Here is an 18,964-nt window from a genome sequence, read left to right as displayed (position 1 = left end):
GAAGAGATCTGAGGGGACAAGATCATATCTCCATGAACATCTGCTGTCACAGAGTTCTTCCTTTTCTCAATCAGCATTAATGTAATCTGGCTACTTGAATTTTGCCCACAATGTGTTTAACCACATTCCAATAATTTTCAAGGACTTTATAGTATAATTTGTCTTAAGCATTTTAATAGGCTTCTTCGCTTTCTTCAGACATTAGTTTTTAAACAATTAACACTGTCTACTGTAAATATGGAAAAATACTGAAAAGAAGTGTTGGCTCGCAGGTTTGTCCATTCATTTCACTCACATCCATTTTTACATTCAGTCCATTTTAACGACGTGCATTTAGAGCATCACATGGAAGCACAATGCCAGACAGGACTCATAGAGAAGCTACAGTTCACATCTCTAAACCCTCGTTGAAATAACTTCAGTAGGCCTATGTCCACTCCCCCCCCCCCCCCCCCCCCCACCCCACCCCACCCCCACCCCCACCCATCTCTCTCTCTCTCTCTCTCTCTCTCTCTCTCTCTCTCTCTCTCTCTCTCTCATTCTCTCTCTCTCCCTCTTTCTCTCTCTCCCTCTCTGACGCGGGGGGCTTGCCCTCTAAATAAACTTTGGAGCTCATAGGGGGAGAGAGAGAGACAGAGAGACAGCAGAGGGCTGAAGTCATCAGCGGGCCGGCAGGAGGGGAGTGAATGGGTCCTGCACGCAAAGCAGAAAAGCGCTGAAACTGCGGAGATTTAGATTGGTTTGCCTGCCGCCGACAGCGAGTGAGAGGAGGTGTGTGTTTGACAGCCCAAAGAACTGCGAAACACTCAACTTACAAATTGATTTTGTGGTTACTGGTGTTGGTCCTGTGCTGGCTTTTACTTTTTTGTGCTTCAGCTGATGCTGAATGAAACCGAGACCATCAGCGTGCCTGGCACTTTAGAGTATCCACACACACCGGGACGCACGGCGCATCTCCACTGAGAAAGACGGGGAGAGGGAAAGAAAGGTCAATCTGGAGCTCTACACATGGATATAATGTCTCAAACTTTTTGAGAACCATGCTAACTATAAATAATAATCCTATTCATCATTCTGACCAACACTAATGATTGATTTTGTTTTCCTCCTGCGCGCAACGGATGAAAATCGAGCTTTTTATGTGTTTGTCCGTTTTTTGGGGGGGATGCTCTTTAACACAGCACGGATAACGGATCCCTGATTCAGTCTGGCTTTCTTGGCACATATGAAGATCCTTTACAGGATGTTACAGTCTAAGCGGCCCAGGCATCATTGGGCCACCGTACACTACCATCATCACATATCACCACATAGCTGGGGGTCCCGCTGTGTCTAGGAATTATCACCCTCTGCCTCCGTCTGGGGGAAGAAAACGGAATCTTATCCAATAAGTGTTTTGGTGAACATTGACATTGGCTTTACGAGTCTCATCTCTGGGCTACTATGCAATTACAACTGATCTCCTTTGTTTTGATCATCTTGCACTGCATGGATTACACTGGTTGTCAGCCGAACAGCAGCCCGAACCGACCTAAACGTGAGTAAAGTGAAGTGAGGCATGCTGCCCGGTGTTTAGTGCACACACACACTCACACACACCTACACTACAAACTCGTTATGTGTGAGTGCTTCTGTGTATTTGTTCGCTTGTTTTGCTTTTTTTTTTTTTTTAGCATATAGCATATATTCAGTGTTGGGGAGGCTAGTTTGAAAGCTTTGCAAACTACCAATTACTTCACACTTGAAGAAGTTGAACTACAGCAAAATCTCAGGGAGATATCTAGTTTGGTTTAATAAAACTACTTAGAAAAAGTAGTTCAAACTACTTTGTAAAAAAATATAACATTTTTTTTTAAATTCTAATTGACAATGTACATGTGATACGAAATTATAACAAAATATTGTACAAAATAATCACATGCCAGCAAAAGATGCCACTCAATTGAGTTTATTGTAAAAATACACAAAGGTCAAGTGTGTGTTGGTGGCTGCCTTCACAGCGAAAGTGAAAAGGAAAAGGGGGCGGGGATGGTCAAAGGGGATTCAGTTAGAGAAGCAACGGTAAAATAAAAATAAAAAGTCATTCCTTTCCTTTTATGGCCCAAAATTGTTTGTAGTTTCAGTCGTGAACTACACAAAAATGGCAAAAAAGTAATGTAACTACTTGAATCACCTTGCAAATGTAAATGTAGTTGAACTACCAGCAAGCTACTGCAAAATGTAAACTAGTTTAATTACATATAGTTCACTACTCCCCAACACTGCGTACATTCATATATATATTTAGTCAGAGAGGCATTAAGTCACAGAAGTGTCCAGACTAGAGGTATATCCTGTATCGTGCCAACAAAAACAGTATCTTATATTCAGGTTACTCTAGATTTACGGTTAGTAACTGGTGACAGGTATATGATTTGGTCAGTGCATTGGCAGACTTATAGGTCACCAAACTTACGCAGACGCACAACAGGGACCCTGTGCGTCAATGTTCCTTTGACTTGAGTTTGTCGAGATATGACCTAATATTTGCTGCGTTTGGATCTCCCCATTAGATAATTTAAGATGACAAATCAAAATTCAATTCAATTTCAATTCACTTGTGGCAAATCAGAAGAAGTATTGCCCTAATTCCTGAAAATAATAAATAAAGATATTAAAGATCAATAAAATATTATCAACAACTTCCACACTCCTGTCCTGAATTAAGCATCATGAGGTTTATGAACTCCTGGAATTTAAGTTGTTTAATTACTGTTACAAAATGCAGTTATTCTAAAATTCACTAAATTAATTTCCAGCCAATTCCAGAGCGTGCTCCTCTGGCTCTTTGATTGGATGGCACACTCTATTATACCTTCACTAATTTCGCCATTATCAGCCCGCTTTTATTGGATTTCCTTTTATCCTTAATTGATCTCATTAACTGTGCTGTCTGTCACCTGAAGCCTGCAGTCGCCGCTCTCAGTCTCCTGGTTCCCGTCGCTCTCTAGCGGTCAGAGCAGCAGACCGCACTTCAGGATGGTCTGGTGCCTGTTTATTAGGGCTGACTAACGACAGTGCTCAAATGGATATTCACAGCTTTAGTTCCCATATTTGGCGCTGTAGCTTCTAGGTTCAGCTTATTTCCATATACTGCAAGATTCTGTAATTCGCGGAAAAAGTTTATTCTGTCCACTTCACATCGAATGGGTTTCGAGTTATTCCAGACACTTTTAACTCAAGTAGGTTATCAACACTGAAATCATGTCCCATCTTGTTCTTATTATTGTTAAGAATCTGAGTTAATACAAAACTGACAGTATGCTCCATCAAAACACCAGGTTCCACACTGAAAACACTCAAGTCTGGTGGTATTTCATCTCCCCTATCTCCATGGGGTCCAACATTATGTCTAATCTCTTGAGCTATGGCCGGCCTTTTTCCATGACACTATAAAATAAGTATCAATAAAGTATATTTTTCTACTATTCCTCCACACACTTTATCACTGAGGGTCTCCAGATGTGCTTTGTGACTAAGTCTGTTAGAGAGGAGCAGTGATAACTGGAATATTCCATGTATCACTTGCCAGCGTGGCTGAAAACTGTCTGTGATCTACTGTACAATAATAGACCTTCGGAGTGATGTTTTTATGCCGGCCACCTGTGGCTGAAACTTCTCTCTGCATGTGTCTCTTTCTCTTTACATTTTATTACAGAGCTCTGACCTGCACTCCGGATCAGAAAGAGGACTTTTGTTGTTATTTTTCCCCTAAAACCTTTTTCATGGCCATCAAACTTGAATTTTGGAAAATAATTTGTTTTGTTTTTTCAAGACAGAGAGTTGCAACAACTGCGTGTATATTATGCAGTTTTGAAGGAGTCCTGAGGATTGTTTTGCTGTTCAGCATGGTGAAACAGTCCATATAGAGCTTATAAACTGCAGCAAACTGAAAATTAGTTTAAACATCAGTCCTAATGAAAATAAAACAGAAGAAAATGTAGGTAGATATGTTAATAATGTAATACTTAAATAATAATAATGTAGTCACTTAAATATGTGTTTGTGCTGTGCAAATGTCGGATATATAGACATTTTATTGTCTGCTTTACCCTGTGCTATGTTAGGACACACAAATTCTCTCTTTTAAATGTTTATTTCTTCCTAAACAATATTAAAGAGCCTCTCAACAGTGTGAGAGAGGTGGGAGTGGGGGTATCCACTGAAACTTTAGTGCTTAAATTACAGGACAGAAAACAGAATGTCTTTTGTGAAATCCTAACTTCTTTCAGTTTGTATTAATTACTGAAAATGTGCTTTTTTTTCGACCGAAAAACATAAATCAGTTTATCCCAACAGCGTATCCACATACCGAAACATGATGTAATGAGATGGCAGCACCTCAGCACTCATTCATTTTTTGTCTAAGGAAGTTGAAGGTTTAGGTCACGTTCTACAGTAAGGAGTAATCCTCTGCCTGCCAGACTGACTCAGTATCCATTAATTGACAAGTGCTTCTAAGAATGCAAACTTCCTTCAAGGATGCAGTTATCTGACACTTCCAGAGATATCAGGGAGGATGGAGGGATTAGTTGGTGAGGGGGTGAATGAGTACAGACTTCAGAGGGAAAGAAGGGGGTAAGAGTGAGTTGGAGGTCATTGACCATTCAGTCAACTGACCAAAATTACCATGCAGAGACTGAACCCGAGCTCCGAGCTTCCTGTCTGTGATGATGCATCCAAAAAAAAAAAAAAAGGCTTGTGGGCGCTAACAGTGGGAATTACATCCATATTATATACAGTTTATGAAGACAGATCAGTTTTTGTGGATGGCTTTACCTCTTGGTTTCAGGCTGGACATGTGTATTGTTAAGGTGGTGAAATCAAGTGTGTTGCATAATTGAACCCTAAAGACATAGATAATTACCAGTTTAGATAAAATGTCTGTTCTTTCCCATGTTACTTCTATTTTGTTGCACAATTCTATTTTTTGCCATGAACCATCTGTGTGTGTGCCGGCTTGTGAATGTGTTTATTCATATGTGACTTTGTTGGTATGTTATGTAAGATACCACTGTCCAACTGAGGTTTTGTCAGTGTGAGGGCAAAGCCAAATTCCTGTGTCTTAAGACTTCTGTGGATCAAGGCAGCTTGGCAGGAGCACATGTGGGCAAATGGACAGCAGTTGTAAAGATCGTTGAGATATTTCAAACAAAATATTAATGATCTATTGTAAACCGGCAGCTAAACCCGGAACTTAGACAAGAAGGACGAGGACCAACTTAAGCCAGTGGCATGAAATGCCATGCAAGGCTGAAGAGGAAAACTAATTCAGTGGTTGCTTGCAGGGGCTGCCATTTATTTGCCAACTATGAGTGAAACTGCAACAATTTCCAAAATACTAATACCTTTAGGAATGGCGGATCAATGCAGTGTGAGTGTGCAAGTATGAAAAACATGGGACTTTTCTCATGGATACATGTTGACTTTGTGTCACAGGTGTTATTCCTGGTGCATGTTAAGCAATAATATAATAGTAGCCTGTACCAGCCACATTCCTGACCTAACTAAAGCACAGTATTTCGAGTTGAACCCATTTCCTCATAGAGAAAGTGATACTGTTAAATAACATTGGAACCAGGAGCAAAGAACATCCTCACATACAACACATATACACATCCAACCCCACAAACCCTCTTTGTTGCTGTTTTGCAGGAAGCAAAAGCTTGAATGAAATTATACTGAATTTTTGTCTTCTTCTTTAATACAGTTAGTTATCAGCCCAAAGTCTATCTAATCTACAATATGCCAGTAGCAGCATGTACATCTATATGTCTTTAATCATGGACTTCAACACATGCCATCATATTGAAATAAACTTGCTGTAACTTTGGAGGCATAAAAATGTCTTTGACATGGCTGTCAACAAACAATTCAAATGATTTAAACCTACAACCCAGGCTTTCATCCTCAAAAGACAAAGTCTGGTGAATCATCCCACAAATCTGTGAAGAGTGGGGGGATGAAAACCCTTCCTGTGAAATACACCAACATAAACTAAACACAGCAGTACTCATGCCCATAAACACGGTTGTAAACATGGTATAAATTGCGGTCACTGGCAGTAGGTGATTAGTCCTGTGACTCTGCATTATGCCACTTATGCATGTAAAATAATTGCCCTTCATGACATGGTTGTCTGCCCTTAGCCCACTTTCTTGGAAAACATGATATATCATTAAGTTTATCCCATTTTAGCAATCTTGACTTAAAATCTACATCTCATTATCTTGCTTACTGAAACTCATGTGTGGAACATAAATCTACAGTATGTCTGACGGTTTGTGTATGCCTTACATTATCTTCTTACTAATCTCCTGGACGTATGATACATTGCATTCAACATACACTAATATACAGCCAATAATTCATTGAGAGTGATGTGCCATCACTAAAATACTTACATTGGTATTGTAAAGAGAAGCACATGAGTTTAGACCCACTGGCCCGACAGCTGCACTGATATTACACTGAAATGTATAAACCCCCATAACAGTCTGGGCCTAATAAGCAGCAAAATAATTCAATTAAAGAAGAAGAGGTTTATATTCAAAGCGTTATTTTTCTAGTGGTTTTAGCATATGTAGGCACATGGGATGTTATTCTCTGTCCATTGGTCTTTTTAGGTAGCGAGGTGAAATTTTTGGATACAGAAATAAATGATACAGATGCTGGTATAGATGGGAAGAGAGCAAGAAAGAGGTGACACAAGACCTAATGGTAAGTTTATTTTAGTGCAGGTGTCTCGTCAAGGATCTAAAATGGCTCTTCTGGGACTACACATTTGGCTGGCTGAGAAAATATGAGAACACACTATATTTTCTATCTTAAAGTTTAAGTGCTACATGCTATAGGGTTGTATATAAAACCTGCCAGAAGTTTAATGGGTCCATTATTGGCACCAACAGAAAGGTGAATTCCTGCTATGTGCTTTCAATAAGAGGGAGGTTGGTATCACTTGTATGGAATCTACAAGTCAGATGTTGTGATCTCTCCAAAACTATAACATATTTAGTCAAGTTATCCATTAGGATTAATTTTACTGATTTAGCTTACAATGTCTGAAAATGTTGCCTTAATCTTAATATTTTAGTTTTTCCTATTATACCACATGTGAAAATAATAAGCTTCCCCCTGTTCCTGTCAACAGAGATCTCTGGTGTGAGCTCAGTGTGTCAGCAGAGTGGCTGTGAGACCTGCTCTGACTATAATGGCTGCCTGTCCTGCAAGTCACGCTTATTCATGCATTTGCAGAGGATTGGGATGAAGCAGATCGGGGTGTGCTTGCCCTCCTGTCCTCCAGGCTTTTACGGCACTCGCGCCCCAGACAGAAACACCTGCACAAGTAAGCCATTGCATGTTCCTTGTAAACTAACACAAGTATCTAGGTGTTAGTGGCTGGACTAACTAATTACAATGAGTTAATCATTAAAATAATCAATTGCCTGCTAAATTATCAGTGTGATATTTACTCAAAACAAACACACAAAGAAAAGTGTCTTAAACTTGTCTTGAGTTAAGTTCGGCCTCTTAAAAGTTTATTTTACTTACATGTGACAAACATAAGCACAAGGATGTCCTTCTCCATACATACAACTCTTTACAAGCAACAGTTTCAAGACCTGCTTGTGACATTTGGCATTATGTACATACAGTTTGAGCTGGGCAACAGGCTAGCAGTTAGCCTGTTAAGTATGTTTCCTTTTGGTGACATTAAACTGAATTAGGTGTTGTTTTACTTGAAATCATATATCACCAGCCACCAGAAAGACATCAATCTGCCTGCAGTGGTCTATATTCCTGACTGAATCCCCAGTGAGACATGCAAACACGAACACACACACACACACACACACACACACTGACACCCTGTATATTTAACACGCAGGACACACACGATAACTTGTACGGTTTAAATAAACGCTGGTGGTGGGTCTGTGTTTCTCTGTCAGAGTGCAAGACGGAGTGCGACTCCTGCTTCAACAGGAACTTCTGCACGCGCTGCCGAGCAGGATTCTACCTTCACAAGGGCAAGTGCCAGGAGAACTGCCCTGAGGGGCTGGTCCGCAGCGACACACAGAGGGAGTGTGTTCCTGGTGAGCATTCAGGGTTCATATCATTCAGAGACGGGAATAAAATGTAGGGTTTGCCCTTTATTTAACTCTTAATAAAGGGGACAAATTTTTGTAAAACATGATGCCTTACATGTTGTTTTTTCCAACATTACCCATGCAGAAGATAGAGGCATGACATGTTTACACGTTAAATTTGGCCACTATACTATGCTTTTGTCTTTGCAGAGTGCCCTGCAGAGTGTGAGTCATGCGTGAACGGTGAGACATGTACACGGTGCCGGCCGGGCCTGTACCAGCTCAGTGGGAGATGCCAACATGTCTGTCCAGAGGAGTATGAGCCCAATGACAAACTCATGGAGTGTACACCACAAGGTCAGTCCAGTATGTCTGTGGATGTGTCACATAAAATAATTATCTAATAAGATACAGAGCTGTGGTCTGAAAGCCTGTTTTGTTAGAAGGGGCCTATGCCACATTTTTGGAGGCCACAACTGGCAAATAAGCTTGAATTTTAACAAAGAAAAGAGAGTAACCCAATTTCAAACTTGGAATGGCTAAACATTGATGTTTCCCACTCTCACTTCTCTGTCTCCATTTTTCCCCTGTCAGTGCACTGCGAGGTGGGTGAGTGGAGCGAGTGGAGCCCCTGCTCTCGGTTTGGTAGACCATGTCAGGGCCGGGAGACCCGCACACGGCAGGTCCTCGTGGACCCATCACCCCTCGGCAAACCCTGCCCCGAGACCTCTGAGACTAAAGAGTGCCCGGTCAAGAGGAAAAAATGTACAGGTAAATAAAACAATGGAGACGATAAGAAGGAAGTGAGGAGGAAAAGGAAGACACTGTAGCAGTGTTTCTGTGTTCCAGCTATGTGTCCAAAAAAAAAGCTGAATTTAAAAACTGCATACTAGACATTGTCTACTGTAGTTGCTACTGACCCATCACGCTCACTGCCAACATTGTATTTGTGACACATGGCATGATTTCTACTCTATGAATTCCAGACCTTGCTGCTTCAGCTTGTACAATCAGATCTAGTCGTTCTTCCGCTCAGGACTACGACTGTTTACTCAGAGGATTGTCGTTGTGGTTAGAGTGAGGACAGTGGGGGGAACACACATTGGCGATGTTGCAATGGGTATGTTGTGTGTTTTCCCACGAGACCTCTTTGGATTTTTAAACAGTAAAACCGCTTTCTCTGCTCCTAGTAAACAAGGAATAGCGTGATCATTTCCAATGAATAGAGTGAAAACTGCTTTCAGACGGGCTGTCTCTTTATAAACCCCGATGCTGTGGCATATTTACGATCGCTTTGTGTTATGCATATACTGTGTGTGTGTGGTTACTGAGGTGGTTGGCGGCTACGGCTGGTTGTTTTTTAGCCTGGGCTCTGTAGTGTTAAATGACAGATCGCAGACAGGCTAGGAGGCTGAGATCCAGCCCCCCTGGGGCCTCACACTTACAGAACAAACACTGTGTGTATGTGTGTGCATGTGTGTGTTTCTGTGCATGTGTGCATGTGTGTGTGTGTGTGTGTGTGTGCATGTGTGTGTGTGTGTGTGTGTGTGTGTGTGCGTGTGTGTGTGATGCAGCAGAAAAGCAGTTGACTCTGGAGCAGAAACAGCCAGCTCAACATCAACATCCTCCCCCTGGGAGGCACGCGGCGACCAGGGGATCAGTATTGGTTTATCCCCACAGCTGCCAATACACACACATACATACACACACAAATTCAGATACAAATACACCCTCTCCATTTCAAACAAGTCAGACAAATGCACAAATCACACTTGCACATTCACTCGGGCACACTTAACACACGCACATAAATACACACACATACCAACTTCGTCTCACTAAAATAACTACACAGCCGTTGCTCTTGGTGGTAATTTGTGAAGAGAGTCAACTGGGTCGACGTGATTTGTAAGGCAGACTGTGAAATGTGCCCTCTATCACCCTGCCTATCCCTCTCTCTCTCACTTTCTATCTGTATCTCTCTACTGATCCGTTCCCCCATCCTCAAGCCCTCCACACCCACACACACCCACCCTCACACACACACACACACACACACACACACATCCTACCACACTAAAGAAAACATAGACCCCCATATAAGCTCCCTGTTGGCGCTCCCAGTCAGTCGAGTCGGGGCCGAGACTTTAGTGTGGTCGACGGCTCTGTTGATCTAGCTTGAGCCTGGCAAAGGGGGGAGGAGGGGTGTGTTACAGAGAGATGAGATGAGATGAGAGATGAGGAAGAAAGAAAAAAGAAAAAAGAAAGAAAGAAAGAAAGAAAGACAGATGTGTGTAGTCCTACACACTACAGACCCCATTTATCGACTTTGCCCCCGCGTGTGATTACCCAGTTGCTCCCACTCCAAGAGCATCCACAGTGAATGAGAGCTAATTATCTGCTTCGGCGCGTCCTCTCCTCACTGTTTACGTTCTGCACACGCTAGGGGGTCAGTGGTCCGACCTCAGAGAGCCCCCGGTAATCCTCCAGCAGCCCTCAGACACTGATACATCCTCCTCCTCCTCTTCCTTTCCTCCTTTTCTGCACTTTCTCCCTTGGCCTTCTCCTTCCCCCTCTCCTCTTCCTTTCCTGCTCCTCGCTACATCGTTTTACTCCTCCACATGAGTCTTCCAGCTCTTTGCTAATTTCATCCTCTTTCACCATACTGCTCCTTCTGCTGGCTTTATACATATTATTTACTTTTATTGTGTGTTCTTCTTCTTCTTCATACATCCACCATCCTTGCCCCAAACCCAAAACTCCTCTAAAATTCTGTAAGATCCTTTTTGCATTTCTCCTCTTCCTCTTGACACCCCTACTCTTGCTACATCTCTCACTTGTTTTTAAGCCTTTGAGTGACCTCTCACTTTCTATCTTATCTTATCTTTACATGTTACTTGCTCAAGGTGTTTAAGAGCAACATCCATCTAATTACAAATCATTAAATGCATCACACTTGTTAGTAATCAATTTGAAGTTCCACCCTCCTTTTTGCATTTAAACAAACTAAAAAGTAATCTTGCACAGTGCTTTGCAGATTTTCAAAATGTAGATTTGCCTACCTGAACAGATTCATGGCCATTCTTTGTTAAAGGAATTACTTGATGTGTTGGGAAGTAGTTATTTGTCTTCGTGCTTAGAGTTGGATGAGAAGATTGATACCATTGTCAGATTAGAGTGGTATCAATCTTCTCATCTAACTCTCACCAAGAAAGCAAATGAGTGTATTTTTCCAAAATATCAAACTCTCCCTATAAAAATAAATTAACTTAAGCCTCCGGAGAATCGTTGCAAAATCACAACTTCCAGTTTGTAGTGATTAACTCCTAAATGATGTTTTAAATTATAGATGTCACGTCAGAAAAGTTATAAAACTGCAGGAAACACGCAGACATATTTAGGCTTGGAGTCAGAGAAACTTGGCTCTGTTCCTCCGTTATCCATGGCTAGAGATTATGAATGTTTACACACACATCCTCATCCGCCGCCGTCTCTCAAGTTAATGCTGGCTAATTTGTCCTTCGATCGACCTGCTGTTCACCCCTCTATCTCTGTAGCCGGATAGACTGTGTGCCCTCTGCAAACCCTAGCCCCCCTTAACTCCCACCCCACACACACACACACACACACACACACACACACACACACACACACACACACACATATACATACAGACACTCACACACACCACAGAGAGACATACATACAGTTAAACCACCCATCCCCAACCAGTCAGTAGAGGGGGATTCACACACACAAACACACACACACACCCAGAACCCCCCTCGTGACATCCTGGCGGCCATGCGGCAGGCATTCCACTTGTGGGACAGCCCATAGCCTTTAATCCCAGCCTGGCTCCCGCCAAAAGCTCCCCGGACGACAGAACGCCTGCCACTGAGGATGTACCACCATAAAACACACAGTGCTCCTCCAACCGCACACACGTGTGCAAACACACATAAACACATCTTCCCTTACCCTCAGTGCCCTTCTGCTCTCTTACTTGATTTCTGTGTGTTTCCGACTCCTTGCTCTTACAAACAAACACACACACACATACACACACAGTGTCAAACCCAGTAAAGCAGGATGAGTGGATGAATACAGGATGAAAAGGTGAACACTTTTCTGTGTACATTCCTCCTCATTAGCAACAGATTATTGCAAAATTCTTAACTTGTAATGACAAATACTGAGTTTAGCACTAATTGTATTCAGAACATGAGTAACAGTGACAGACAAGGATTTCAGTGGGAGATTCAGATTTACTGTTTTGACATGAATGTCAATATTGGTACTGTGTAGGTCATATAAAATCCTTTAGTGTATCCGGTCTTTAATGACAAAATTTAAGTGGAGCATGTAGTGTGCAAACAGATGCACATTGTATAACATTAGTGACAGGTTAAAGAGTGACCTCAGAGATTTACAACCACTCTCCTATATTACACCATTATTATTGTCTTTGTGTTATATTTTTGTACTTTTATGAGCTATTGCTAGACAACAAAATAGAAAGTGCTCAAGCGCTTGGTGTTTAATGAATGTTTCAGTTGCTTCACAGTTGTGGCAGTTACGTCAACATATTAAAGGAATAGTTTGACATTTTGGGAAATATGCTTGTTTTCTATCTTACATACATTTTATCATTTGACATAGGCTATGCTTTTATCCAAAGTGACTTTTACGGGGAGTTACATTCCACAACTATTTCCAGGCAACAAGCAGACTCCTGGAAATCACTGTGCTGGTTATTAAAAAATAGTTATAGCATGTAACTGCGTGTTGGTAGGTGTTTTTTTAAACTCTGGACAGAACCAGGCTAGCTGTTTGCCATCTCTCGGTCTTAATGCTAAACTAAGCTTATAACCTTCTGGCGTAAGCTCAATACTGAACAGACAACAGTAAGAGTGCTATTGATTTTCTCATCTAACTCTTGTCAGGAAAGTGTATGAATGAACTTCCATATATGTCAAACGTCTCTTAGGTTGACATTTAGGGAAAATCCCTAAACGGGAAAAGGGAAAATCCCTAAATGTCAAAACTCTCTTAGTTGTTTCCTTTTAACAGCGTTTACTTGTACCAATAGGAAGCCCTCACACTGATGATATAATTATAAATAATTCCAGTACCTGCCATAAGGGTAAGTATTACAATATGAATTGATAGTGTATATCATTTGTCTGCACAGAATTAACTGTGTCAAGAATTACAACTCCTGAGCAATCCTAGTACGTTCACGTTTGGATATATTTCAGTTGTAGACACGGGGATTCCCCAAAACACTCATAGCTACAAAACCAGCCCGAACTCTTATTTTGTAGGAAAAAATGTATTTAGTATTTTTTTGTGGAGTGATTGTACATCCTTACAGCGTATTGTTCAAATCTTGGCAGAGCATCTCCACTTTTAACGAAGACCAGTCTTGGGAATATCGCGTTACAATTTAACGCGGTACTGTAATTCTGCTACTTTTGTAACTAATGTTACTAATTACTTTTTCAAATTAAATAATCCAATTACAATAACTGAAATTCAAATGGACTCGTTACTTTTGTCTTACGTGAAAATAGTGGACAACTACAAACAAACGCACAAACAACATAAAAACATCATCTGACCTTACGGTGTCTCAGAGCCACGTTATGCTCGTTATTGTAGACAACTTGCGGTACAACATAAACTTTGTCTCTGAAGTTATAACGTTATATATTGTAAACAACACCTGAAACTGACCTGCCGCTGCTATCCCTGGTTTGAGTTGTGGACCTGCGGTAAAACCCGGGGCGGATATTTTAGTTGTCTCTCTTATGTTTGTGAAACTGGATTGAACTGAACTGATTTTGGGTTATGGGGAAAACAAAACGGATCCTTTACGGAGTGGATCGAACTCTGAGATTTTGGGGCGAGTTAAATTTTTGCGTTAAGTAACGCAAAAGTTACTCTGCCTCGTAACAAATTACTTTTTATATGCAGTCATTGGTAAAGTAATTCAATTACTTTTTGAGAGAACTAACTAATAACTAACCACTAATTTTAATTAACTTGTCCAACACTGATGAAGACAAAAATGGAAGCTTTTCTTGAATGTTTACATTTGAATAAAGCTACAATATTTTACCATTGGTGCAAGTTCCAACTCGTAACATTACTGGGAGATTCGTGTGCTGTCCTCAAAGCCAACCACTCACTCACTGCTAGGCTCAAACTCTGGATGACATTGTCACGCAGGACGAAGCAGGTGAACTCAAGTGCAGACACTTGAGGAGACAAGGATATGACAAACAAGATTTTATTGTAAAGGCTGGGGAAAGGGAATGCAGGCCTGGGGAAGCTTGGGCTGCTAATTGGGAACTGGGGTGAGGGCTGGGGCAGGTAGCTTGGAACCAGGAGCTGAGGCTTGGGTAGGTAGCGGGAAAACTGGGAGTGGGGGCTTGGGCTGGAAGCTGGGAGCCAGGGGCTGAGGATTGGGCTGGAAGCTGGGAAGCAGGAGCTTGGGACTGGGCTGGAAGCTAGGAACCTTGTGGCTGAGGCTAGGGGCTGGAAGCTGGGAACATGGGGCTGGGGCTTGGGCTGAAAGCTGGGAAGAGTGGGAATCCAGGGCAGGGAAGCAGGGCTGACAAGACGAGACAAGGGACTGGAGACAGAGCACACAGAACAGCAGGAGAAAGGAAATGGGGTTAGGTACAGGAAAACAGGCAACAAGATGTCTGTGAAGATTCTCAGTCATCCAGATCATGGTTATCCAAGGAGGGTTGAATTTAGGGCAACTGGACTTGGTTGAAGTCTATGTTATCAGCATCTCAGGTTAAACTGTAGGTGGTTTCTGTAGTCTGCAGTTTTCCTGGCTTTCCTGTCATACTCTTGTACCATTCTGAGGGTGTTCATCCCGAAATGCTTAGTAAGAGGTCTGAAGATTCTCAGTCATTCAGGTCACGGTTATCCATGGTTGAATCGAGCTTGATTCAACCCTCCCTGGATGGGCAACAACAAGACAACTGGATAAATGCAGGTGAAGTGGCTTGAAGCATAGTAATACTGACTGAAGCAGAGACTATGATATGGCAGGGTGGTTGTGGCAGTGCTGGGTATTTGTAGAGAGCTTGATAATAGTGATGAGGTGCAGCTGGTGTGGCTCTGCTCTGACTCCAGCACACCTGTCTCCACTCACACAATCGCACATAGACACACGCACAGGGAGAGAGCCACTGGGAGAGCGGCAGCAAGTTAGGGAGACACAAGATTATAACATTTATTCATTAAAAGTTGGCTTTTGGGAATGTCCTAAATGTCCGTTGAAAATGTTCCAAAACCTCAAAAGGTGTCTCATTTGGGGTCCATTACACACTTGTCAACACACAGTTTACAGAAAGCCCATCAGAAACTGTTCCAACTAACCAAATGCAGGTCAGTTTGATAAACACTCTCCTAATCATCTCAACAATGGCATGGATTAGGTTTCTCTTCTGGCTCTACAAAAGCATGGGGGCTACAGTATGACTAATCCACTGAACTTGTAAATAGTTATAGTGTCAGGAGAGAGAAAACAATGAGAGTGAAGGGGACTTCCTGTGTTTATAGAGGACAGGGGCAGACCCTGAATGAGTCAGTGCACCAGATTACTCCATCCATCCACCATCTATCCATCCATCCAGGCACCCAACCATCTTCACTATCTTTGATTTTGATTATTTCTTTATTTATTTCCCATATTCTTTTAATCAAACCTTGTAAACATTGTGTTTGTGCACAAATGCAAATCCTCCATCTCCTATCCTTGTGTTCTTTTATTTCAAGATAAAGGCTAAACACAGGGGACAGGTAGACCTTAGTTTAGCCGAGGGTGATTTGATCTGACTTGTGCTGGAGGGAACACTGAGAAGTGAGCCCTTCTCCCTGGTCCAACAAGAGGACTATAACTTGATTAATGAACAGACAGAAAGGGAGAGCATGAGTGTAGGGGGGCAAACATGAAGCGGACAGGAGGGAGACAGAACTCTCTCTCTCTCTCTCTCTCTCGCTTTATCTCTCTTTCTCTCTCCGTGTCTGTGCCTACTGCCTACTTCAGCAGTTTCACAATCCCCCGACTAGCCAGCCATCCAGCCAAGCAGGCCGTGCTGCTCCGTTCCACTCACACATGAACAGCAGCAGTACAACAACAGGAAAGGGCCTCTGCGTTCACTTGCAGGTCCTGTCTCCAACCTCCCTGGGGGTGGATCTTGTTATTATCATTAATAACTGTAGCTCCAGCAGAGATAAACCTTCAGCATACCAAAACTCTTGGTTTTGTTTATGAGATGGTGTTGCAAGAACAGATAAATTGGGGGTTTATTTAAAGGCTTTCTATTTTGGATAAAGGTCTGCTCATCATAGGGAGAGGGCAGCAACAGCTGATAGGCTGACAGTGGAGCTGCTGTCTGTGATTAAAGACTGGCATCTAGTGGTGAATGTAGAGCACTGCAATAACCAGCATCACATCTTAAAGGGAAATGACACCTTTTATTGTCTGTAGTGTGTTCACCCTCCCTCAACAAGTCTGGCTACGTTTAATAGGGTAGATGGTTTTATTACATTTATTTATTTGTTGTTTTTCTATATGTCGTGTTTTTTTAATGGAAAAAAGTTGAGCATTGAGTCCTGTCAATCAAACATCCCCCAGTAGATGGCCAGATAAACTGGGCTGGTTTGCGCTACAGTAAAAACAAAGAAGATTACTGTGTGGGAAATGATTATAGTATGAAACATTCTTGTTTGAGGCCCCTTAGCAGAAATTCCTTGAGTAAATGAACAATATCCATTGAGACATTAGCCATTCTTATATGTTATGAAACACATAACAGTTTGTACTTCTTAACATATGGACTGAAATTTTGGACATTTTCTGCAGCTACATTATTGCATGTGTTCCAAAGTAAAATGTTTTCCTTTTGTCAACAGTCTTTTTAAAAATATTGATTACCACAATTTACTATTTTGACAGTGTGGAAAAAATGAGAAAAATTATGCAAATGTTTCTTAGCCTCCTTTTCATAGCTTTCACCATTACTGAGAGCTCTATCCTTTTTTCTACTTTACTATTCTTTATTATTTCATTTTCTTAACCCAGGGGGACAGGGGAAGAATGTAAGAGGACAACGGAGGAACCGCAACAACCGCAAAGACAAGGAGAACCAAGAAGTGAGACGGGAGAGGAAGAGAGAAAGGCAGCGAGAGAGGAAGAGAAACACAGGTGAACGTGAAGACTCTGATAACAGGAACAAAACGGAGCACAGGCATCGCAGAGGCCAAGACACAGACCCAGTCTCCCCTCAAGATGGCCTTGTACAGTAGTGCTCTGGACAGACAAAGTCTAACGCCTCCCAACCCTCATCCTGTTATCCTCCCAATCTTCCTACTCCAAAACTTCCCCACCCTCACCCACTGTTCGCCCCCCTCAACCCCTCTCTGCAGGGGTGTTGCTGCTACCTGTATGATTTTAATATACTGTTTATGCACAAGCGGGATGGGGCACGTTCAGCCAAAAGGCTTGGGCCACTATGGACTTTAAAAAGTCATTTTATCTACCCTGTAGCCTCTACTCCTTCACTTCCACCACTGAGTGTCTCTTTCGAAAAATGCAAGAGACACTGCTGAGACTGCTGTTGGTACTGAAGAACAAAGTAAGAAAAGTCTGTGACTGTGTGGAGGACCAGCAGACAGACGGACAGAGATACAAAAACGTTATACTATGTGCTTGTTGATATGGTTATTTAATGGGGCCCTGGTACAACATTGCGCGTCTTGGTTTTTGAATGTAGATTTTGCAACATTATGTAGAACAAGTGTTTATTATTGTTGTTCCTGTTCTTTAGATATACTTTTATTTTATTTGGTGCAGAATTTGTAAAGAAAAAAATAAAAGTGAGTTTGCTCTTGCCATCTTGTGACAACTTCATAATCACTACAAATGACTGATGTAGGCGAACCTGCATGCTGTGAGTCAAAGGAGACTGAGTAGTTTGTCAGTGGAGTATGGTCAAAAACTGAAAACCATTAACACGTGTTTTGTATGTCTTGGACAAAAGCTAGTTTTATCCAGATAAGTGATAAATCTAACCTACCACTGTTTTTTCTTTTTGTGTAAATTGAATCTGTGCTCTCAGTAAAGCTCCTTGACTAGGAACCAAAAGCACCTGTATGTCAAATAAAACTATAATGGGTTTGTACTTGTGTCTGTTATGTTTTCTCATCTGACTGTCATCTTGTACAATCTACTTTAACATGGTTAAAATTGAAAGTGACAGAATGCAATTATTAATTGCTAATTTAAAGGTTGCCTCATTTGGTTGAAAATGGTAGCAATTGTAGTAAGTTACATACTGCTATACTTGCCATGGATAGAAAACCCATCTCCTAGTTACTAAATTCACAACTTAACAGTCTTCAAACTATGAAACATGTACAAAACAATAAACAATAGTTGTGTTTTGTGCACGCAGCAAAGCCTATCGTGTGTTCGTCAGTGCATCTTGTGAATCATAAACATGCAGTTGAAATATATCAATCTACCTGCAGTCTTCAATATGGAAGTCAAAACCCACAATAGGGATTATTCATTAGCTTGTTGGTTCTTTACAAGAACAATACTTTCATTTTTCTTCAAATAAGCAACTATGACAACTACTATGTACCTAAAACGTCACAGAAAGTTATACGTTTACTAATGGAATTAATTCAAGTGTATAATTAATTTACCTAATATGTTTGCATGCATTTGAACAATGCATATCCAAACAAGTCTCAGTGCAAAGTTGAATTTGTCAAAAATAAGTTTTTAAATGTGAAACCAACGA

General features: G+C 41.5%; 1 protein-coding gene across 1 annotated transcript; it reads left to right on the top strand.

Moving 5' to 3' along the window:
• The first annotated feature begins 639 nt into the window (after positions 1-639).
• On the top strand, positions 640-18,337 carry rspo3 (R-spondin 3). Its single transcript, XM_042422676.1, has 6 exons — positions 640-1,537; positions 7,190-7,384; positions 7,992-8,135; positions 8,340-8,486; positions 8,724-8,900; positions 17,239-18,337. The coding sequence occupies exons 1-6, from the start codon at positions 1,444-1,446 to the stop codon at positions 17,460-17,462; spliced, it is 981 nt and encodes a 326-aa protein (XP_042278610.1). The 5' UTR covers positions 640-1,443; the 3' UTR covers positions 17,463-18,337.
• The last annotated feature ends 627 nt before the right edge of the window (positions 18,338-18,964 follow it).

This window comes from Thunnus maccoyii, chromosome 10 (genome assembly GCF_910596095.1).
Source record: "Thunnus maccoyii chromosome 10, fThuMac1.1, whole genome shotgun sequence".
Taxonomy (NCBI): domain Eukaryota; kingdom Metazoa; phylum Chordata; class Actinopteri; order Scombriformes; family Scombridae; genus Thunnus; species Thunnus maccoyii.
The sequence above is the reverse complement of the archived record's forward strand: the minus strand, read 5'-3'. Positions and strand labels throughout refer to the sequence as shown.

Bases quoted from the DNA above. Each gene is read 5' to 3' on its own strand.
- rspo3 (XM_042422676.1), top strand. From the start codon at position 1,444: ATGCAATTACAACTGATCTCCTTTGTTTTGATCATCTTGCACTGCATG. The intron at 8,136-8,339 runs GTGAGCATTCAG...TTGTCTTTGCAG, and splicing joins ACAGAGGGAGTGTGTTCCTG to AGTGCCCTGCAGAGTGTGAG. The intron at 8,901-17,238 runs GTAAATAAAACA...TTCTTAACCCAG, and splicing joins CAAGAGGAAAAAATGTACAG to GGGGACAGGGGAAGAATGTA.